The sequence below is a fragment of the Impatiens glandulifera genome, chromosome 4 (assembly GCF_907164915.1).
Source record: "Impatiens glandulifera chromosome 4, dImpGla2.1, whole genome shotgun sequence".
Taxonomy (NCBI): domain Eukaryota; kingdom Viridiplantae; phylum Streptophyta; class Magnoliopsida; order Ericales; family Balsaminaceae; genus Impatiens; species Impatiens glandulifera.
Genome location: NC_061865.1, coordinates 12,712,044 through 12,732,098, shown reverse-complemented (window position 1 = coordinate 12,732,098; position 20,055 = coordinate 12,712,044). Strand labels below are relative to the sequence as shown.

The 20,055-nt window shown below is 31.6% G+C and overlaps 1 protein-coding gene and 3 pseudogenes across 1 annotated transcript; 2 read left to right on the top strand and 2 right to left on the bottom strand.

Annotated features, from left to right (window-relative positions):
- The first annotated feature begins 10,071 nt into the window (after positions 1-10,071).
- Positions 10,072-12,326, top strand: LOC124934752 (annotated as a pseudogene).
- LOC124934406 lies at positions 12,324-13,469 on the bottom strand. Its single transcript, XM_047474933.1, has one exon. It carries the CDS (start codon positions 13,429-13,431, stop codon positions 12,406-12,408), a length of 1,026 nt encoding a protein of 341 aa, XP_047330889.1. The 5' UTR covers positions 13,432-13,469; the 3' UTR covers positions 12,324-12,405.
- Positions 13,470-13,907: 438 nt separating this feature from the next.
- LOC124934751 lies at positions 13,908-15,373 on the top strand (annotated as a pseudogene).
- A 321-nt stretch (positions 15,374-15,694) lies between these two features.
- LOC124934749 lies at positions 15,695-16,432 on the bottom strand (annotated as a pseudogene).
- Between the last annotated feature and the right edge of the window lie 3,623 nt (positions 16,433-20,055).

Sequence of the window (20,055 nt, the reverse complement as noted above, 5' to 3'; positions counted from 1 at the left end):
ATGAGAAACCATCTACTAACAATAATGTACACTTAATGAAAAAACTTTTTCACTTAAGAATGGATGATGGTACTTCAATCATTACTCATTTAAATGAATTCAATACAATGTGAATCAATTACTATCTATTGAGATTGATTTTGGGATGAAGTTAGTACCATGATTTTGTTAGCATCTCTACCAAATAGTTGGGAACCTATGAGGGCAACAATTAGTAATTCAGTTGGAAATGCTAAACTGAAATTTGTTGAAGTTAAAGATCGTATTCTTGCTGAAGAGGTTCGTAAAGATTCTGGTGAAACATTCAAAGGTTCTGCTATGAATGTGGAAAACAGGGGTAGAGGTAATGATAAAAATTTCAACCGAGGTAAGAGCAGATCTATGTCGAGGTGCAGGAGGAGTCAGTCCAAGTCTGGGCGGATATTTGAGTGTTAGAATTGTGGTAAACAAGGTCATTTAAAGAGGAACTGCAAAGCACCGAAGAGAAACGGTAATGATAAAAATGATGCAGCCAACGTTGTTACAGAATCTATCACTGATGCGTTACTTTTGTTTGTTGATAGCCCGATAGATTTATGAGTTTTGGACTCGGGAGCGTCTTTCCACACCACTGCCCACAAAGAATTAATGGAGAATTATATGGTTGGAAACTATGGGAAAGTTTATCTCGCAAATGGTGAGCCACTGGATATTGTTGGCATGGGTGACATCAAATTGAAGATGACAAATGATTTTATTTGGAAGATTAATAAGATGAGACACATTCCAGGTTTAATGCGCAATCTGATTTCTATTACACAACTTGATGAAGAAGGTCACAATTTCAGTTGTGGAAACAGTGCGTGGAAGGTGACTAAAGAAGCAATAGTTGTTGCTCGAGGTCACAAAATTGAAATGTTATACATGACTTCAACTTGTAGAGAAACAGTTGCTGTTGTAGTTGATGACTCGAAGAATAATGAGTTGTGGCATTGCAGGTTGGTCCATATGAGCGAAAATGGATGAAAATTATTTTGAAGAATGGACAGATTCTAGAATTGAATTCTGTTGAACATCAATTATGTAAAAACTGCATTCTTGGAAAAGAGAAATAGGTGAGTTTCTTAAAGATTGTGAAGGAGCTCAAGAAAGAAAGGCTAGAGTTGGTACACACTGATGTGTGGGGACCTGCACCTGTTTCTTCTATTGACGAATCACAATACTACGTGACCTTAATAGATGATTCGACAAGAAAGGTATGAGTATATTTTATTAAGCACAAGTCTGAAGTATTTTCTATTTTCAAGAAATTGAAGACTTTGGTTGAAAATGAAACAAATCAGAAAGTAAAGTGTTTGAGATCCGACAATGGAGGTGAATATATCAATTCAAATTTCAAAGAGTATTGTGTTGTGAATGAGATTAGTATAGTGAAGACTGTTCCACAAATGCCTCAAGAGAATGGAGTAGCTGAACAAATGAATCGAACATTGAACGAGCGTTCTAGAAGCATGAGATTGCATGCAGGGCTTCCTAAAACCTTTTAGGCAGAATCTATCAATACTGTTGCCTATTTGATAAATAGGGGACCCTTTATTCCTCTTGAATTCAGAATTCTTGAAGAAGCCTGGAGAAAAAAAAGGTAAACATTTCTTATTTGAAAGTGTTTGGTTATTTATCATATGTTCATATTAATGAATGTGATAGGAGCAAGCTTGATCCAAAGTCTAATAAATGTTTTTTCATTGGTTATGGTGATATCGAGTTTGGTTATCGTTTCTAGGATAATCAAAATCGGAAGATCATTCGTAGCAGAAATGTTATCTTCAATGAACAAGTTCTCTACAAAAATTGTGTTGGGAAGACATCAAATGGTGATTCAAAGTTGGAAGAGACTGGTACAGTTGATTTCAGAGAATTTTCAACTGGATATATACTGATTGTCGAAGAAGAACAATGTGTTGTTGAAGATGAAATCGTTGAGAACGTGGCCCTAGAGGTAAATTAGCAAACACCGGTTATACAGTTGAGAAGATCGTCAAGGAATCAAAACCAGTTAAGAGGTGGTCTCCATCTATGAACTATATTTTGTTGATAGATAAAGGTGAACCTGAATTCTATGAGGAAGAAATAAAATATGATGAATCAGTTAAGTGGGAGTATACGATGAAAGATGAGATGAACTCTTTGACGTTGAATCATACTTGGGAGCTCACTGAGCTACCAAAGGGAAAGAAAGTACTTCACAACAAATGAATCTTCAGGATTAAAGAAGAACATTATAAAACCATGAGGTACAAGACAAAGTTTGTTGTGAAATAATTTCAATAGAAAGAAGGTATTGACTATAATGAGATCTTCTCTCTAGTAGTTAAATTGAGGACAATCAGAACTATTATGAGTTTGGTTGTGAAAGAAGACTTTCATCTTTAACAAATGGATGTCAAAACTGCTTTTCTTCAAGGTGATTTAAATGAAGAGATTGATATGCGATAACTAGAATGATTTGAAATTAAAGGAAAAGATGAGCTTGTGTGTAAGCTTCAGAAGAGTTTGTATGGTTTGAAACAGGCTCCAAGGCAATGGTATAAGAAGTTCGATAGCTTCATGAAAAGTAACAATTTTCTGAGGTGTGAAGTTGATCATTGCTACTATATCAAGAGGTTTGATAAATCGTACATTATTCTGCTCCTCTACGTTTATGACATGTTGATTGCTGGAGCAAGTTTATATGAGATTAACAAGCTCAAGAAAGAGTTGTCTGAAAAGTTTGCAATGAAGGATTTGGGTGCTACAAAACAAATCCTTGGGATGAGAATTTTCAGGGATGAAGAAAGTTCTTAAACTTTCACAAGAAGAATATGTGAAGAAAGTTCTTAGCAGGTTCAACTTGTATGATGCAAAACCAGCTACTACCCCCTTAGCTAGTCACTTCGGACTATCTAAAGATCAGTCGCCTTTAACAGAGGAGAAGAAAAATTGCATGGTCACTATTCCGTATGCCTCTACCATTGGTTGTATTATGTATGCGATAGTTTGCTCAAGACTAGACATATCACATGCAATGGGAGTTGTTAGCAGGTTCATGAGCAACCCAGGTAGACAACATTGGGAGCAGTAAAGTGGATACTACGATACTTAATAGAATTGAGTCTAAATTACGAGGGAAGTGTGTTGCGATAAGACAGTCAAAGTTCCATTCATTTGGGAAAGAATCCTATTTATCATGGCAGGACGAAGCATATACAGGTTTGTTATCATTTCATCCGGTCAGCTTTAGAAGATGGAGTATAAGCTTTTGAGAAGATTCCCGGGAGTGAGAATCCAGCTGATATGTTGACGAAAGCTGTGACAAATGAGAATCTGAAGTTGTGTGCAACTTCAGTTGGTCTTCTTAGTTAAGACACCGAATGGAAAGCCGCTACCGATCGAGAGATGATGAAGTTAGTCTCCAAGTGGGAGATTGTTGAGTTATGAAGCCTACACTTATAATAAATTCTACATTGTTAATTAGAGTTTATTGGGTTTGTATTTGGTTTTGGGCTTGGGCCTGACCAAGAGTTATTTAGGTTTATTACCTGAATATTTACCCTATAAATATGTGATTATTAAGGGTTTACATGGTTAAGACATAATTCTAGAGATATAAAGTGTGAGGAAAAAATTATGTATTCCTTCTTCTTTTTCATAATGAAATCTGGTGGCGGCTGAAGTGGACGTAGCTCAATTTGAATGAACCACTATAAATTTGTGTCTTCTTGTGTTATTCTTTTTTGCGTTTTTAAAGATTGTTTCAAACAGGTCGAATTTGGGAGATACAAATCTAAACATTATGTTATATAGTAGTGCGATTTGTTTAGATTTTGAAGATAAATTAAGTCAAATTTCATAGAGAATATACCAACTTGAAAATAAAAATTACTTTTTATCTATGTGATCACAAATTGGTGTCCATGTCATGTTAAAATGTACCGGCTCTACATGCAGTACTTCTATCTTGAGAGCATTTCCAATTAACTAAAACCAAATACAGTACATCAATATTATGTGTTCCATATCATATAAACATGAAATAAGTATTTTTAAAATTTAAGAATATTTGCACTTACAACATTTTTCACATTGCAAATATTGGGATAAAGTAGTCTTCATTTCTAGAAGGCTTCTTACAAAATTTGCAAATTAATGTAATAGTGGCATAACTAATTTCTTTCTAGAACGTCCTGCTTAATATTCACACAAAAAAACCCACTATAAATAAAACACCTGCCCTAAAATATTAATGGACAAATGACAATGATCACTATTTAATAAGTTACCTTTACACCAACACAACATAAGTAGAAACACAATTAGCATAATGTAGCAAATCCTTTCCATTTGCTCAAATATATTTGTTTTGTTCAATGCTTCTTCGTCCTAACCAAGAATTAAAAAGGAGGTGTCTTCAAAATATAACAATGCAATTCAATGAAAATTCAATATATCATTCAAATGTAGTCAAATTCAAGTTCCGTCGTCATGCTGGTTAGTTGTTACTATCTATTATTCTAATTTTATTAATTTTTTAACTGTTAGAATATGAGAAGAAAATTGTATTGGAATGATATATTGAAAATTGTATTGGAAAACATATTGCACTATTATATATTTATAAGATGTAATTAATTGTAATTAATTTTGTAACTTAAAATGTACATAGAAAATTTGGTACTTATTCCGCAACATAATTAATTATAATTAATTTTGTAAATTAAAGTGTACATAGAAATTTTGGTACTTATTCCGCAACATAGTAATGAAAATTAAATTGCAAACTTCCTTGCAAATTTATAACATAAAACATAAAATATTTGGAACTCCTGTGAAATAACATGTATCACATTTTTTTAAAATTATTTTACAACTCCTTTAATAACAAAATATTAAACAAAAGTTACAAAATAAATTTGAGGATGGTTTAATATATTATAAAATATGTTGCAAACTCAAACCCTAAAAAATATACAAACTAAAATTAGCATTCTCTTCACCTAATGCAATTTATTGCTATTAAAATATTATTTCACTAAGCAAAATAACATGTTGATAATACAATACATGTCAATCATAATTTTCAATTACAAATTGAAATAATATATAAATTTAAACGTCTATTCATAAATTGAAATTAAAACATGTCCTATTACGGCTAACCAATCACTATTATGATTCATCCTACTATGATGGAATAATAGACTTGTATAAGTTGTTATGCTAGGATGAATGAGTCGTATTAAGAATATTTCTATTTTATGTTTATGTCAACCATCCTATAATTTGCATCAACTTTTGTACCTCGTGATGGATTAAACCATAAACATTTAAATAGAACGACGCGTAAACAAGGACCATGATACTCTATTTCAATTACCTCTTCTAGAAGTCCATAGTAGTCCGCATCATGAACATTCACACAAGCACCACCATTCATAGTTAATTTATTTGATCCAAAATCTCTAGAACGCCACAAAAACCCATTAACAAAGTACATTGAATATGTTGTTGCGCTTTTTTTTGGGCCGTATGAGAGATAATACAACAATCCTTTAGAAGCAACTTGACTATGATCCTCAAAAGAATCTAAAATATAAAAAATGGCAAATAAATATCCTCAAAAACGAAAATACATATATAATGACATAATAATTAAGTTAATTTTTTCACCTTAGATCGAAACCATGATGTGAATTGATAATATATTTCATCTTCGGCAATCCAACTTTCAAACTACAAAACATCCTATAAGAGAACAATTAATTTAATAATTACAAATTAATTTTTGGTTAACTAATCGATACTATTTTGAAATTACCTGTAATATGGTTCAACTTCAGGACAATTTAAAAGAACGTATGTGTAAGCAACTAACTCTTCTTGACTATTTAAGTATCCTTTAGTTCTCGCCCCACTAGAACGCCAAAGGAAATTAAAAATAGAAATTGGAGGTTCGAAATGGTTGATGGGGCCTTCGGTGTTTCTTTGAGGTTGTGTTCGTTTGCATTGCATAATTGATTCAAAATAATACGAGGCAAATGTTGAAATTTCCTCTAGAAGATATGCATTGTAATTATTTTTTACCTTTTGATTTACATTTTGTAAAAACCTATGAAAAGTTCAACATTGACATGTATATATTAATGAATAATATTACTACTACAAATAAAATTTGTAAGATATATGTAGAAGTACATACCTCTCAAAGGGATACATCCATTTATATTGAAATGGGCCTTCTATTTTGGCTTCATATGGTAGATGCACCAAATGATGTTCCATTGAATAAAAAAAATGTAGGGGGAATGTTTTTTCTATATTGCAAAGTGTGACAAGAATTTTTGATTCAATGTTTGCATTTTAGAAATATTCAATGATATGGAACTTAGTTCATGTATGAAATTATTAAGATCAGTCAATATTCCCCACACAAACTTTGGCAATAATCTCCTAAATGCGATAGGAACGAGTCTTTTGAGAAACACATGACTTTTCAATTCAATCAACCTAAAATCATCTTTATCAATGCATCTAGAAATATTTGAGATATATCCATCTGAAAATTTAAAACCTTTTAGCCATTGACAAATAATTATGTTTTCATCCCGCGTCAAAGTGTAAGCTGCCTTATTGGTCTGATGCGTTAAACTTTGAGGATCAATATGCAATTCTATCCGATTACAAATAAGAAACATATCCTTCCGAGCATTAAGGTTGTCCTTTGTCTTACTTTTAACATTCATAATCTTATTTATGACATTTTCAAATATATTTTTTTCAATGTGCATAAAATCCAATTTATGTCGAATAAAAGTTTTCTCCGATATGGTAGTTCCCAAAAAATGATTTTTTTCGCCCGTTTGTGAGAATCATTAAAACTAGGAGGATTTCCGTGAGGGTTCTTTGTAGCATACTCGTATTGATGAAACCATATTTCATCACCATTTAGCCTATATGGTGGAGAGGTCATCTCAAATCGATGTTTGGTAAATAATTTGTATCAAGTCTGTAGAGATGATTTTGAGGCAAAAATTGCCTATGAGAATTAAAATAGCAAGCCTTTTGACCGTATTTTAATCAAAATAATTTAAACTTTTTCATACAAATTGGACACCCATCTAGCCCATGAGTATTCCATCTAGACAACATACCATATGTAGGAAAATCACTAATTGTCCACAACAACATTGCCCTCATATTAAATATTTCTCATTTAGAAACATCTTAAGTAGGCACACCGTCATTCCACAATATTTTCAATTCTTCTACTAACGGTTGAAGAAATATATCAAGATTTTTATCTGGATTTTTTAGCCCCGGAATAATTAGAGAAATGAACATATATGGAGTTGTCATGCACATTCCCGGAGGAAGATTATAAGGTGTTAAAATAACGGGCCAACACGACCAAATGGTGCAAATCCATCAAAAGAAAGTCTCAATCAGATATTCCAATGTTGTCTTGCAAATTCTGGATAGTAGTTGTCGAATGTCTTCCATGCCTCTCCATCTGAAGGATGACACATTATCCCTTCTTCAGTAACATGATGAGCATTCCATGTCATATGACTGACTATCACATTCGATGCATAAAGCCTTTGTAATCTTGGAGCCAATGACAAATAAAAAAGTTGTTTGTACGACCTACGTTTATCACTATATTCCTTTTATCTGGGAAGTTTACAAAACTTGCATACTTCTCCTTCACTTTCATCCTTCCAAAACAACATGTATTCGTTTATACAAATATCAATCCTCGTTACAGGCAATCCTAAGTCTTTGAACAACCTTTTTGTGTTATAAAAATTCTCTAGTAGATTATTATCTTTTGGAAATAAAGATCTAATAAAATCCAGATTTTGGTTGAAAGCCCTCTCAGATTTTATAATAAGAAGTTTTGCAGTGACAGATAATTTAGTCTCACTTGGATGACCAGGATAGATTGGTTGATGTTTCGCGTTCAATGCTTCCCAAAAATTTGCAGATAAGTGATGTGTGTGATACGAGTTAGAAGTTGAACTTTAATTTTGGACACTAGGTTGGCTACTTGATGCAATATTGAATATCATTTCCTCATATGCATTGAAATGTTCTTCATTAACTTGTTCACTAGATTCAATCATTCCTCGACTTGATAAATCTTTCAAATGTGAGATAGAATTGATAAAAATTGTCATTTCTAAAAGAATTACTCGAAACTAAACCATATATTTTGTCTGACTTAGTTCTGAAAGCATTAGGCCTTGAGATATTAGATGGTAAAAGAGGAGGCAACCCTTGCTTGCTAGAAATACTAGAGAATGCTATGTTAAATATAGATGAGAACTTCTTAAGTGGACTAGACAATGATTTATAATATAATACAATGTAACATTATGTGAATCTAACAATCTTAACAATTTCATATTAGAATTTAATGTAAGAAATTGTCTCTACTTTTGTGAACTAATTTGTCGTATATGATTGATCTCGTCTCATCACATGTTGACCCATACCACATAAATTATTTAATTTCACAATGTGAAGTCTTACAAATTTCCCTATTAAATTCATATGGGTAGATTCTCCAATTTCTATCAGTTGTCTCGTTTGCAATTATGTTTCTTATTAATAAAAAGTCTTCTACGCACAATAAGATATGCCTAAAATAAGTTAAAGAAAATAAAAAGTAGTTCTAGTTCTAGAATCAGAATCAGAATTTGACGATGTATTATTCAAAAGCCTTATTTTATTTATTTGAACTTAAGATATGAATTTAATTATAATACTTATTTGGTGTAATTATTTTAGGGATATTGAGGAAGATAGTACAACAAAATAAACATAAAAAATACTTCAACAAAGGAAAATGCTATAAAAACTAGATGTTCAAGCTCCTTTACCCACACCAAATGTTCAAGATTCTTTACTTGTACCAAATGTCCAACTTACCTTAATCCTACCAAATATTCAACCACCATCACAACCACCTAGGGCTGCAAATGAGTCAAGCCGCTTGTGAGCCGCTCGCAAGCTGCTCGGTCAAAGCTCGACTTGAGCTTGACTTTGACCTAGTTCGAGTCGAGCTTGAGCCGACTCGTTTATTATTCGAGTCAAACTCGAGTTCATATAAAGTTTTTTCGATGGCTTGTCGAGCTTTTTCGAGCTTTTTCGAGCCTCATAATATATAAATATTTTTTTTATTTAATATTAAAATTTTAAACAATATTTATTTTTCCTCTCTTCAAAGTCCAATATGAAGAAGGCCCATAATCCCTAAAGTAAAACCTTAATTCCTAATATATCTTTCATTCATCATATTCTACCGTCATTTCATCTTTTCTTCTTTTCATCAGCTACTTCTTCTTCAGTTATTCTTCTTCTTCAATAACTCTTATCTCTTCTTTTTTAATTTTTCTTCTTCAATCACTCTTATATATTCTTCTTTAGTTCTTATATACTTTTATTCAGTTTTCACAATTTCTTTTACTCTTCATCTCTTATTTTTCTTCTTCTTTCTTCATTCTTCATATCTCATTAATTCACAAAATCCTATTAGTAATTAAATTTGTTTTAACTTTTTTTTTATAGTTATTGTTTTTGTTTTTAGATAATTTTGATTTATTTATATTTTTATTGGTTAACATCGGTAAGTTAGTCTTCTTCATTCTTTTATTTATAATTTTTCATATATTGAGAGAAATTTATATTTATATAGATAGAGTTGAATAAATATAAAAATACTGATTTTTAATTGGAAAATATGACTGAATCAGGAAAACAAAACAAAGTAATTACATAACAAAACAAAAAAGGAGAAAGAAGATAGAGAGAGAAAAATGTTATTTTATTAATTTACTTTTTCTTTTCTCTTTTCCATATTTATTATAAGAGATATCAAATTTATTATACACTCCAATCTTCTTTTTCTTAGAAAAAACATTATAAAAAAAAGTATAAATATACATCATTAAATAATATAATCTCATAAAGTATTTTTGGTATGATTTTGGATCACATTTTTTTATTTATATAGATAGAGTTGAATAAATATAAAAAATACTGATCTTTATTCACTTATCTCTACTCTACAAATCAGGAAAGATTCATTCTACTGTAATCGGCCCTGAAACATGAAACTATCTATTTCTATAGATGTGGATGATTAGGTTCCTAATTCAACATTAAAACCCCTCCATCTAAATACCCATTAACTTTTGGAACCAATTCCCAAACTAATCTAGTTTTTGGTTCAACTTTCCAAACTAACTTACTTTATTATTTAAACTCAGTTTTTTTTATTTATTTATTTTATATTTAAACTTATTATTATTATATGTATATATATCTAAATTATTATTTTTATTAAACTGTTTAAATTATTATTTTTATAAACTTGATTGTTTCTATTTTAATATATATTTAAATTATTATTTTTATAAATTTAATTATTTATATTTTAATATATATTTACTTATAATTATTATTTCATATAATATTTTATTTTTATTTTAAAAGGTTTAATCTAATATTATATAAATGAGAATTTTGTAAATATAATGACAAAAACATTATAAAAAAAACATGATAGTTGAAATTGTCACCAAAGTGGAAAATAAGAGATTAAACATTAGAGAAATAATAATAAAAGCATAAGTCAAATATGTTTAGTAATGAACAAACCTAATATAAAATATAGTGTTAATAATTTCATATATGCTAAAGAAAATCAATATTGGAGTTCTTAATATCACATAATTGAAAGAAATATAATAATTTTATTCCAATGAAATTTTAAGAAAGGTGTGGTCAAGAAAGTTATACAAAAACGTAATTGAATATGTATTTGAGTAAATTTGTCAATAATTTAGAGAAGAATTATTGTAATTATTTTTTATAAATTATTATATATAGTTATGGTTAAAATATTTTAAATATATTACTGTTTATCAAATTATTTATGAGGATGGTAAAGTGAATATTTATTATATTATATAAATAATAATTGAAATGTAAATATATATATATTAAAATTATAATTATAAAATTTATAAATATAATAATTTAAAACATATATATCAAAATATAAATATATACATCAAAATATAAATAATCTAATTTATAAAAATAATAATTTAAATATATACATTTAATAATAAGTTTAAATATAATAAAACAATAATAAAATTAAAATATAAAAATTGAGTTTGAATAGTAAAGTAGGTTAAATATAAAAATTGAGTTTGAATAGTAAAGTAGGTTAGTTTGGGAATGAATGAACAAAGTAGGTTAGTTTAAAGTAGGTTAGTTTGGGAATTGGTTCTTAACTTTTACTGTGACTGGTGATTTAGGTCAGTCCAGTTGACTAAAACAACACTTGAACACATCAAACATTGTGAGTACAACGTTTACCTACTCCCGGGAGACTTGTCCTAAGCCGATCATATTCAGTCTAGATGTGACACGTTTGGCAAGTTAGTTCAGCCGTTGGCTAGTTCGAGGCCTTGGATGGTACGAAAGGTAACCATGAAAAGGAAAGTAGATGGAAGATGCCGTTTGAGGAGAGTGGATCGAGTTCGAATCATTATTATTCGTTTGATGTTGTCAGAGTTCATGTTATCATGCTTAGTTGTTACACCATGTATGATATGTATTCTGATCAATACAGATGGCTGAAGACTGATCTCTTGAAAGTGGATAGAATGAAGAAAAGGCCTTGGCTGGTTGTAGTGTTTCATGTTCCATTGTATAACAGTTATTATGCTCATCATGGTGAAGGGGATAATATGATGACCACAATAGAACCGTTGTTATATGGTGCCAGTGCAGACATTGTTATTGCCGGCCACGTTCATGCTTATGAGCGCTCAAGTATGACTCGAGACCAGAACTAATCAAAGTGGTTTAATTCAGAATCGAATTTGAGATCTTTTATTTCTCTGGGTTATTTGGCAGGTACGTGTGTATAATGGAAAGATTGAATCCTTATGGTACTGTCCATATTACAATTGGTGATGGAGGGAATAGAGAAGGTTTAGCATTCAAGTATGTTGCTGCTGGTGTTGTTTAAGTGTTTTTTTCTATTATTATTGGCTTGATTTGCAGTTATATATGTAAAGCCACGGCCTGAATGGTTTGTTTTCAGAGAAGCAAGCTTCGGCCATGGCGAGCTGAGGATAGTCAACTCAACTCACGTATTTTGGAGTTGGCATAGAAATCAAGATGATGAATCCATGATGTCAGATCAGACATGGATTACCTCTTTGCAATTGTCTGAATTAGGAGGAGGATGTCTTAGGAACAACAAGAAGGAAGAACACAAAACAGAATGAATTTAATGGCATATATATTAATGTTGTTGGATTTGATGAGATGATACACTAATCTAGTCCAAATGAAATAAATAAAAAATTAATTAATCTTACCGGTCATTGATCTTCTTTGATCCTTGCATCGTCTTTGATCTTCAACCATCGAGCCAAAGACCTGTAATAGTTCATCCAGCCCATGATCAGTTTCATCTCCCAAGCCTTTCAAAGCATATACAATGCTTTCAATGGTGGACAAGCATCCATCCCTTGGCTGACTCCTTACTTCACTGTACAAACTCATCATCTCCATTTCCAACTTCAAATGGGGCAACAGATCCAGCCATGGATTCTCCTTGTACATCCTCTTTGCCTTTGCCCATGTCCCATCAAGAACGATCAAATTCTTTACTTCTTTATGACCATCATCACTCTTCCTCCTCTCCCGAATTCCAACTGCTCTTTCACTAGGGAAGAGAAGCATAGATCCTGCTGGAACATTTATCTCAAACTCCTCACAACCCGCACTGTCAATCTTTTTCACCACAAACCCTTTTGACAGCGCATCATCTGTCAATTCAGGATTGATAGACTCTAGTGGTGGTGATTTCATCTCTCCGTATTTGGCGATGTCAAAGTAAAATAAAGATTCATCAAAATCTGAACTTTTTTTGGGTGGGTTCTGAGTTTCCATCATCACACGAATGGAAAAAGTGGCGTGGATGTTAACATCGGAGACAGAGGCAACGGCAACGTTTTGCAGCCCTAAAGTGGCGATTTTGGCGGAATTGAGAGGGTGCTTCTTTTCGAGGGTGTGCTGGAGAATGGTGACGGCAATGGAGTTACGGAGATTGGGGTTTTGGATTCGGACGCAGAGGCAAAAGCGGGAAGGTTTGGCGCAGGAAGGACAAGTGGGTCTGCGATTGGAAGAGGACGGCGGCGGCGGAGGAGGCTGAATGGTCGTCATTGTGAGGTGGGACTTAGGGTTTAGGAGGTTTTGAGGGAGATTTTGAGATCTTCTTCTTCTCTTCTTGCTTGGGTAGTTGTTCTTCAGAGAGTGAAAAAGAATAGAAGAGAAGGGATTTGAATTGATAAGAGTAAGACGACGAGGGTAACCATTGACAAACATCGGATTGACATGGTAACGAGGGGAGGACGACTTAGATACATCCGAACATATTTGTTTAAACAAACCTTTTTCTTTGTTCTATTCTTTTTTAATTGGGAAATTTGATGAATTGGCTTTCATAAGAGGTTTAATTTCAAAAAAAGCCGACAGTTCATAAAGTTGGTAAAATGGGCCTTTTTGTCCGGTGAAAAGTCTGTAATACCCTCGCGCGCCTGTTTTACCGCTCAATTACGAGAAATGTATTTCTCCCATTTAATATTTCTCGCATTTGGCTCAATTACAAGAAATGTATTTCTCGTATTTGCTATTTCTCGCATTTGGTATATCTGAGTATATATTGAGATTCAGACATTTGTAAAATATATGAAAACGACAAGGGATTCGAATCAATCTACAATAAACTACGAAAGAACAATCTCCAATGGAGGACGCTATCGCGATACATTCATCTCTAGATATCAGATTAACACACATACATGACGACACCTCAAAACAAGAACGCCTTATCATCGGAGGCTCCACTAGCCCCGTCACCGTCGAACGCAATGTTCGCTCCGACCTTGACACCACACTTCCAAAGCCTTGTATGTATTCTCTAGCTAGATCTTGTTCTTTCAAATTATTAGATCTTTGAGATTGGGTCTTTTTTCATCAAATATGCAGACTTGGCTAGAGGGTCGACTGCTCCTGATATGGACCATCCACAAGGAACAATAGGGCACCCTCAATATGGCATGAATGTCCTCCAGCAACATGCTTCCTTCTTTGATCAAGATGATAATGGAATAGTCATCTTTCGGCGTCAGGGCTTGCGTTGTCTAACAATGACAGCAAGCTCAATTATGAGAAATGTATTTCTCGCATTTGGTATTTCTCGCATTTGGTATTTCTCGCATTTGGTAAATATCAGTGAAGGGGATCAAGGGTCGTTTGAATCGGTTGTCGTCTGCTTGTGTGGAAGATATGGTTATGGCGACAGTGAAGAAAGGGAAACATGATTTGAGAAAGAAGGTCATGCCTGCTGTCATTGTTAGACAACGCAAGCCCTGGTGCCGAAAGGATGGAGTGTTCATGTATTCTGAAGGTGATTTAGTAGATTATGATTTTGTTTTTCTCGCCAGGGCTTGCGTTGTCTAACAATGACAACAGGCTCAATTATGAGAAATGTATTTCTCGCATTTGGTATTTCTCGCATTTGGTAAATATTCTCCGGCCACGAACCCTAAATATAAGGTTCTCATATAAATACTCTAAAATTTAGATTTTCAAATGAAATTGTCAATTTTGAAATATGGGTTCTTCAGATTTTGATGATATTATTTGAGATGCAGATTTGTGTCAACTGGGTTTCAATATTATTGTATCTCTTGTAATGTCTATGTTTATAAACGGAGCTATGAGTTATCCTTCTCTTCCTGTGAGTATTTTCTACTTTTAAATCAACCAATCTTGTGAAATTGTATCCATTTCTAACATATTTTGTAATGGATGAAGGGATGGATATCTTCTCCATTCCTTCCTATATACATAACCAACATCCATAAATCCAAACATGGAAGTGATTCTGGAACTTATGATACAGAAGGAAGGTACATGCCGGTGAACTTTGAGAACATGTTTAGCAAGTATGCACTCACTATACCTGATAGGCTCACTTTTGGGGAGATGTGGGCAATGACTGAAGCAAATCGAGTAGCATTGGACTTCTTTGGATGGTATGTATGAACTATGAACTAGAAAGAAGAGATTTTTGTTTTCCTTTGGTATTATTGTAATATTGAAATCGCTAAACAGGTTTGCGGCTAAGGTGGAGTGGATAATGTTGTATGTTCTAGCTCGGGATAGTGAAGGAATGTTGTCTAAAGAGGCAGTAAGGTGTTTTAATGGGAGTTTGTTTGATTACATGGCAAAGATGCAGATGAGTGAAGGGAAGATGTACTAAGAAGAAGATGAAGAACTTTTTAGTCTTGTTTGGTGATAATAATAATGATAATAAAGTTTACTACCAGACAAGAAGAAAACAAAGTTTTTTCTGCATTGAGTTTCAATATATTATATGTTGCAGCAATATATCTTGTTACCACCATTATCTCAAATCTTAAAGAGGAATGATCCAACTTGTAATGAGCAAAGCATTTGCATAAAACCAAAACCAAATCAATAAAAATCACAAGAATTGAAAGGGTATATGATTCTAATCTCAGTTGTGAATCAAAAAACAAAATTGACAAGTTTTTAAAAGCAAAAGAGTCCCCCGACTTTATCAGACAATAGCATTGGCAGCACTTGCAATTCTGGGTCATAAATCAGCACATTCCTTCCCAATTGGACCAGTAATGGAAAAACCTGGTTTTTTTACCATTAAACAAATAATTGTGAGTGAATGAATGAGGCCTAAAGATGATATATTAATTTAACACATTTTGAGATATTTTTTACCTTTCATTTCTCCTTTAGGATTCACTATCACACCAACATTATATGCATAGTAACAACATATTTATCAACCAAGATATTTACATATTACAATCAACAAATTTCATATATAAAAAAGACCGAGAAGTAGGTAAGACTTAGAATGCAAATAAGTGAGTATAGTGTTTCTAAATCCATCATCCATCATACCATAAACTCTATTCATTATCCATAATACTCTTTCTTTAATATCTTAGTGGGTATATACAATACCCAAATACTCTTGAAAACATTAACTAAAGAAAAACTATTTCTAAATCCTCAGCATAACAAATAAGGGATTGTATCAATCAGATCGTGAAAAGAGTGGGTTCTTGTCTAACTGTTCTAGTAAAGAATAACAAAAAATTGGTTAAACAAGTAACAAGTTATAATACAAAACAAAATCATAATCTACTAAATCACCTTCAAAATACATGAACACTCCATCCTTTCGGCGCCAGGGCTTGCGTTGTCTAACAATGACAGCAGGCATGACCTTCTTTCTCAAATCATGTTTCCCTTTCTTCACTGTCGCCATAACCATATCTCCCACACAAGCAAACGACAACCGATTCAAACGACCCTTGATCCCCTTCACTGATATTTACCAAATACGAGAAATACCAAATGCGAGAAATACATTTCTCGTAATTGAGCCTACTGTCATTGTTAGACAACGCAAGCCCTAGCACCGAAAGATGACTATTCTATTGTCATCTTGATCAAAGAAGGAAGCATGTTGCTGGAGGACACTCATGCCATATTGAGGGTGCCCTATTGTTCCTTGTGGATGGTCCATATCAAGAGAAGTCGACCCTCTAGCCAAGTCTGCATATTTGATGAAAAAAGACTCAATCTCAAAAATCTAATAATTTGAAAGAACAAGATTTAACTAGAGAATACATACAAGGCTTTGGAAGTGTGGTGTCGAGGTCGGAGCGAACATTGCGTTCGATGGTGACGGGGCAAGTGGAGCCTCCGATGATAAGACGTTCTTGTCTTGAGTCGTCGTCATGTATGTGTGTTAATCTGATATCCAAAGATGAATGCATCGCGATAGCATCCTCCATTGGAGATTGTTCTTTCGTAGTTTATTATAGATCGATTCGAAACCCTAGCCGTTTTCATATATTTTACAAATGTCTGAATCTCAATATATGCTAAGATATACTAAATGTGAGAAATAGCAAATGCGAGAAATACCAAATGCGAGAAATACAAAATACGAGAAATACCAAATGCGAGAAATACATTTCTCGTAATTGAGCCAAATGCGAGAAATACCAATTGCGAGAAATACATTTCTCGTAATTGAGCGGTAAAACAGGCACGCGAGGGTATTACAGACTTTTCACAGGGCAAAAAAGCTCTTTTTGCCAACTTTATCGACCGTTGGCCTTTTTTGAAATTAGACCTCTTATGAGGGTCATTTCATCCAATTTCCCCTTCAAGTATAAAACTATAATTGATTCATTTAATCACAACATCCCAACCAACCAAAATGTTAAAAACAATTCTCTACAAATTTACTTATTTATCATAAATAATTTGAATAACCCTTCAAAATTAATAAATTATATAATATCTATCTTACTAAATTAACTCTACAAAACTAATAAATATGTACAAATTCACGGATATGAATATAAATAAAATATTAATTATATATAAATATTTTAAATAAAAATAATATTATTGAAATCTTTTAATGGGTTTTAATTAAAAAATTATATATATATATATATATATATATAATTAAATAAAAAAATATTTTTATTATATTTTTTTATAATAATAAACAAGTTTTAAATATATATTTTAATAAATTTAAAATTTAACATATTCAGTTAAATATATTTTTAATTATTTTATTTTAAATATTTTTATTAATTTGTTTTATAATTTTATTTTATTTTTAGTAAATATTTTTATTTTATTTTTTTATTTCAATCTTTTTAATTAATAATATATATATATATATATATATATAATATGGTAAGAACTAAAATTCTATATACCTAATTTATATATTAAAAAATAATTATTTTAATTATTTTTGAAAAAATAATTAATTGAATTAATTATTAATAATAATTAAATTTGAAATTAATTAAGGATAATGCCAAAAAAAATAATTTGGGATAAATATTTTACCAATTTAATCTCAAATTAGTTTTAGAAAAAATCAAAAGAATTAAAATAAATAATTTAGGATAAATGTTATATTCCTTTCGTCTCAAATAAATTATTTATTGAACCCAAAATATACAAAAAATAAAATACATTGATAAAATAAATGTTATATTTATTTTAGATATTTCGTATATTTAAAAGATTTAAAATAAAGACAAAAGTGTGAAAAAAAATCAATTTCAAATAAAACTTTAAGGTTTAAATATAAATAAATAAATCATTAATCGAGTGTAGCCAAAATTCTGAAGGCAAGAGATCCACTCTCAAGCCACCTCAATCAAAATTTTCAAGAAATCCGTCATTGAAGCTCCAAGCTTTAGAATTTTTGAAATTTTCATACTAAGTCTTAAGCTCGGACCCAGACATCTCAGAAGCTTTCTTAAGGTCTTAAGAGTGTTCTACCATCCTTAGTAAACTTATAATCTTTTTCTAATTCAATCTTCTAATTTGAAATTGAAATTTTTATATTTCAGTTTTAATAAGTGTGTATATTACATGGTTGTTAGATTTCTTGATAGGAAAACGATCATATGATCATTTACAAACTTTTTGTGAAAGCTAGAACTGATTAATCGATCGAAAATAAAAAAACCCAAATTTGAATTTGGAAAAATCTAAAATTGGGTTTTCTGTTCTTGAGCTAATCCTCAAGAACAACAACCCATGAAGCTTCCTAACATATTTCCAATGATGTTGGACACCTATTTAAATAATGTTTGTCAAAATCAAAAATTTCAAAATAAATGAAAATTTTAAATTTTTTAATTGGTCCAAATGAACAACTAGTGTTCATGTTTTGATATCAATCAATCATATGAAGTATAAGGAAGCTATTGACAAACTTCTTACACTTCATTACAGCTTAAAATAAAAAACCTAATTATGGTAAAAAAATTATTTAATGAAATCAAACATCATCTATGTTGAATAAAACCTTGAGATGATGTTCATAATGTTCCTAGGAGCTTTATGAAGTTATCCAAGCCCTTGGATCAAAAGAATCGGGCCTTAATCAAAACTAAAAAATTTGTAGTTTTAATGTTATTCAGGACCGACAGGTCCGACCGAGACTTTTTAGCTAGGCCTGATTTTTTTTAGCTAGGACCAAGAGGTCCGACCGAGGCTTTTCAGCTAGGATAGAGGGGTCCGACCAATGATTTTTACATCCGACTGATAATTTGAACCTAGGACCGAGGAGTCTCGCACCTACTAAGAACTCCCACACTATGACCGATGAAGTTAGTCTTAAGCTAACCCAGGACCGGTGATTTACACACCTGACTGAGGGACTCCTACACCCCGACTAAGGATCTCTGATTCCAGGACCGAGGGTCTTCGACCCTGACCTATAAAACACACCCAAGACCGATGACACCGGTCGTTTAGGGTTTAGGTTTAGGGTCTGTTTAATTGCACTTTTTATTTTCCAAAATTATTTTGTAATTTGGGACTTCGTACTATTTTTTAAAAATTCCTAAATTATAGAAAATGATTACAAAATTTTTTAGGATATTTCCACAAAAAATATTTTGTTAAGGGTTCATTTATGATTTATTTTTAAACCCTAGTGCCTTTAAATACTCATGTTTTTATGGTATTTTTTTCCAGCATCATTAACAACAAGTATCATCATTTAAATATTGTTGTTACAAATTTTAAATAAACAAAAACATGTGAATGTCTATGACATGCAGAATAATTAGTTAAAATAAACAGTTATACAACCAATTTTAAAAGCCAAGACTTTATAAAGTAAAGACCGTTTTAAAATGAGTATGTAGGATTAAGCGCGGAATCCTTTTTTCGAGTATCACCAAATTTCGAACTAAACGAAACTCTAGTGAAAAATACATTTATATACGTACACCTTTTATTGATTTTAAAAATTAATTGACGACTCTATTTCAAATAAATAACATTTTAAAATAATTATTTTAATTAATTTAAAATCAAATTTCTAAAAATCAAATTTTA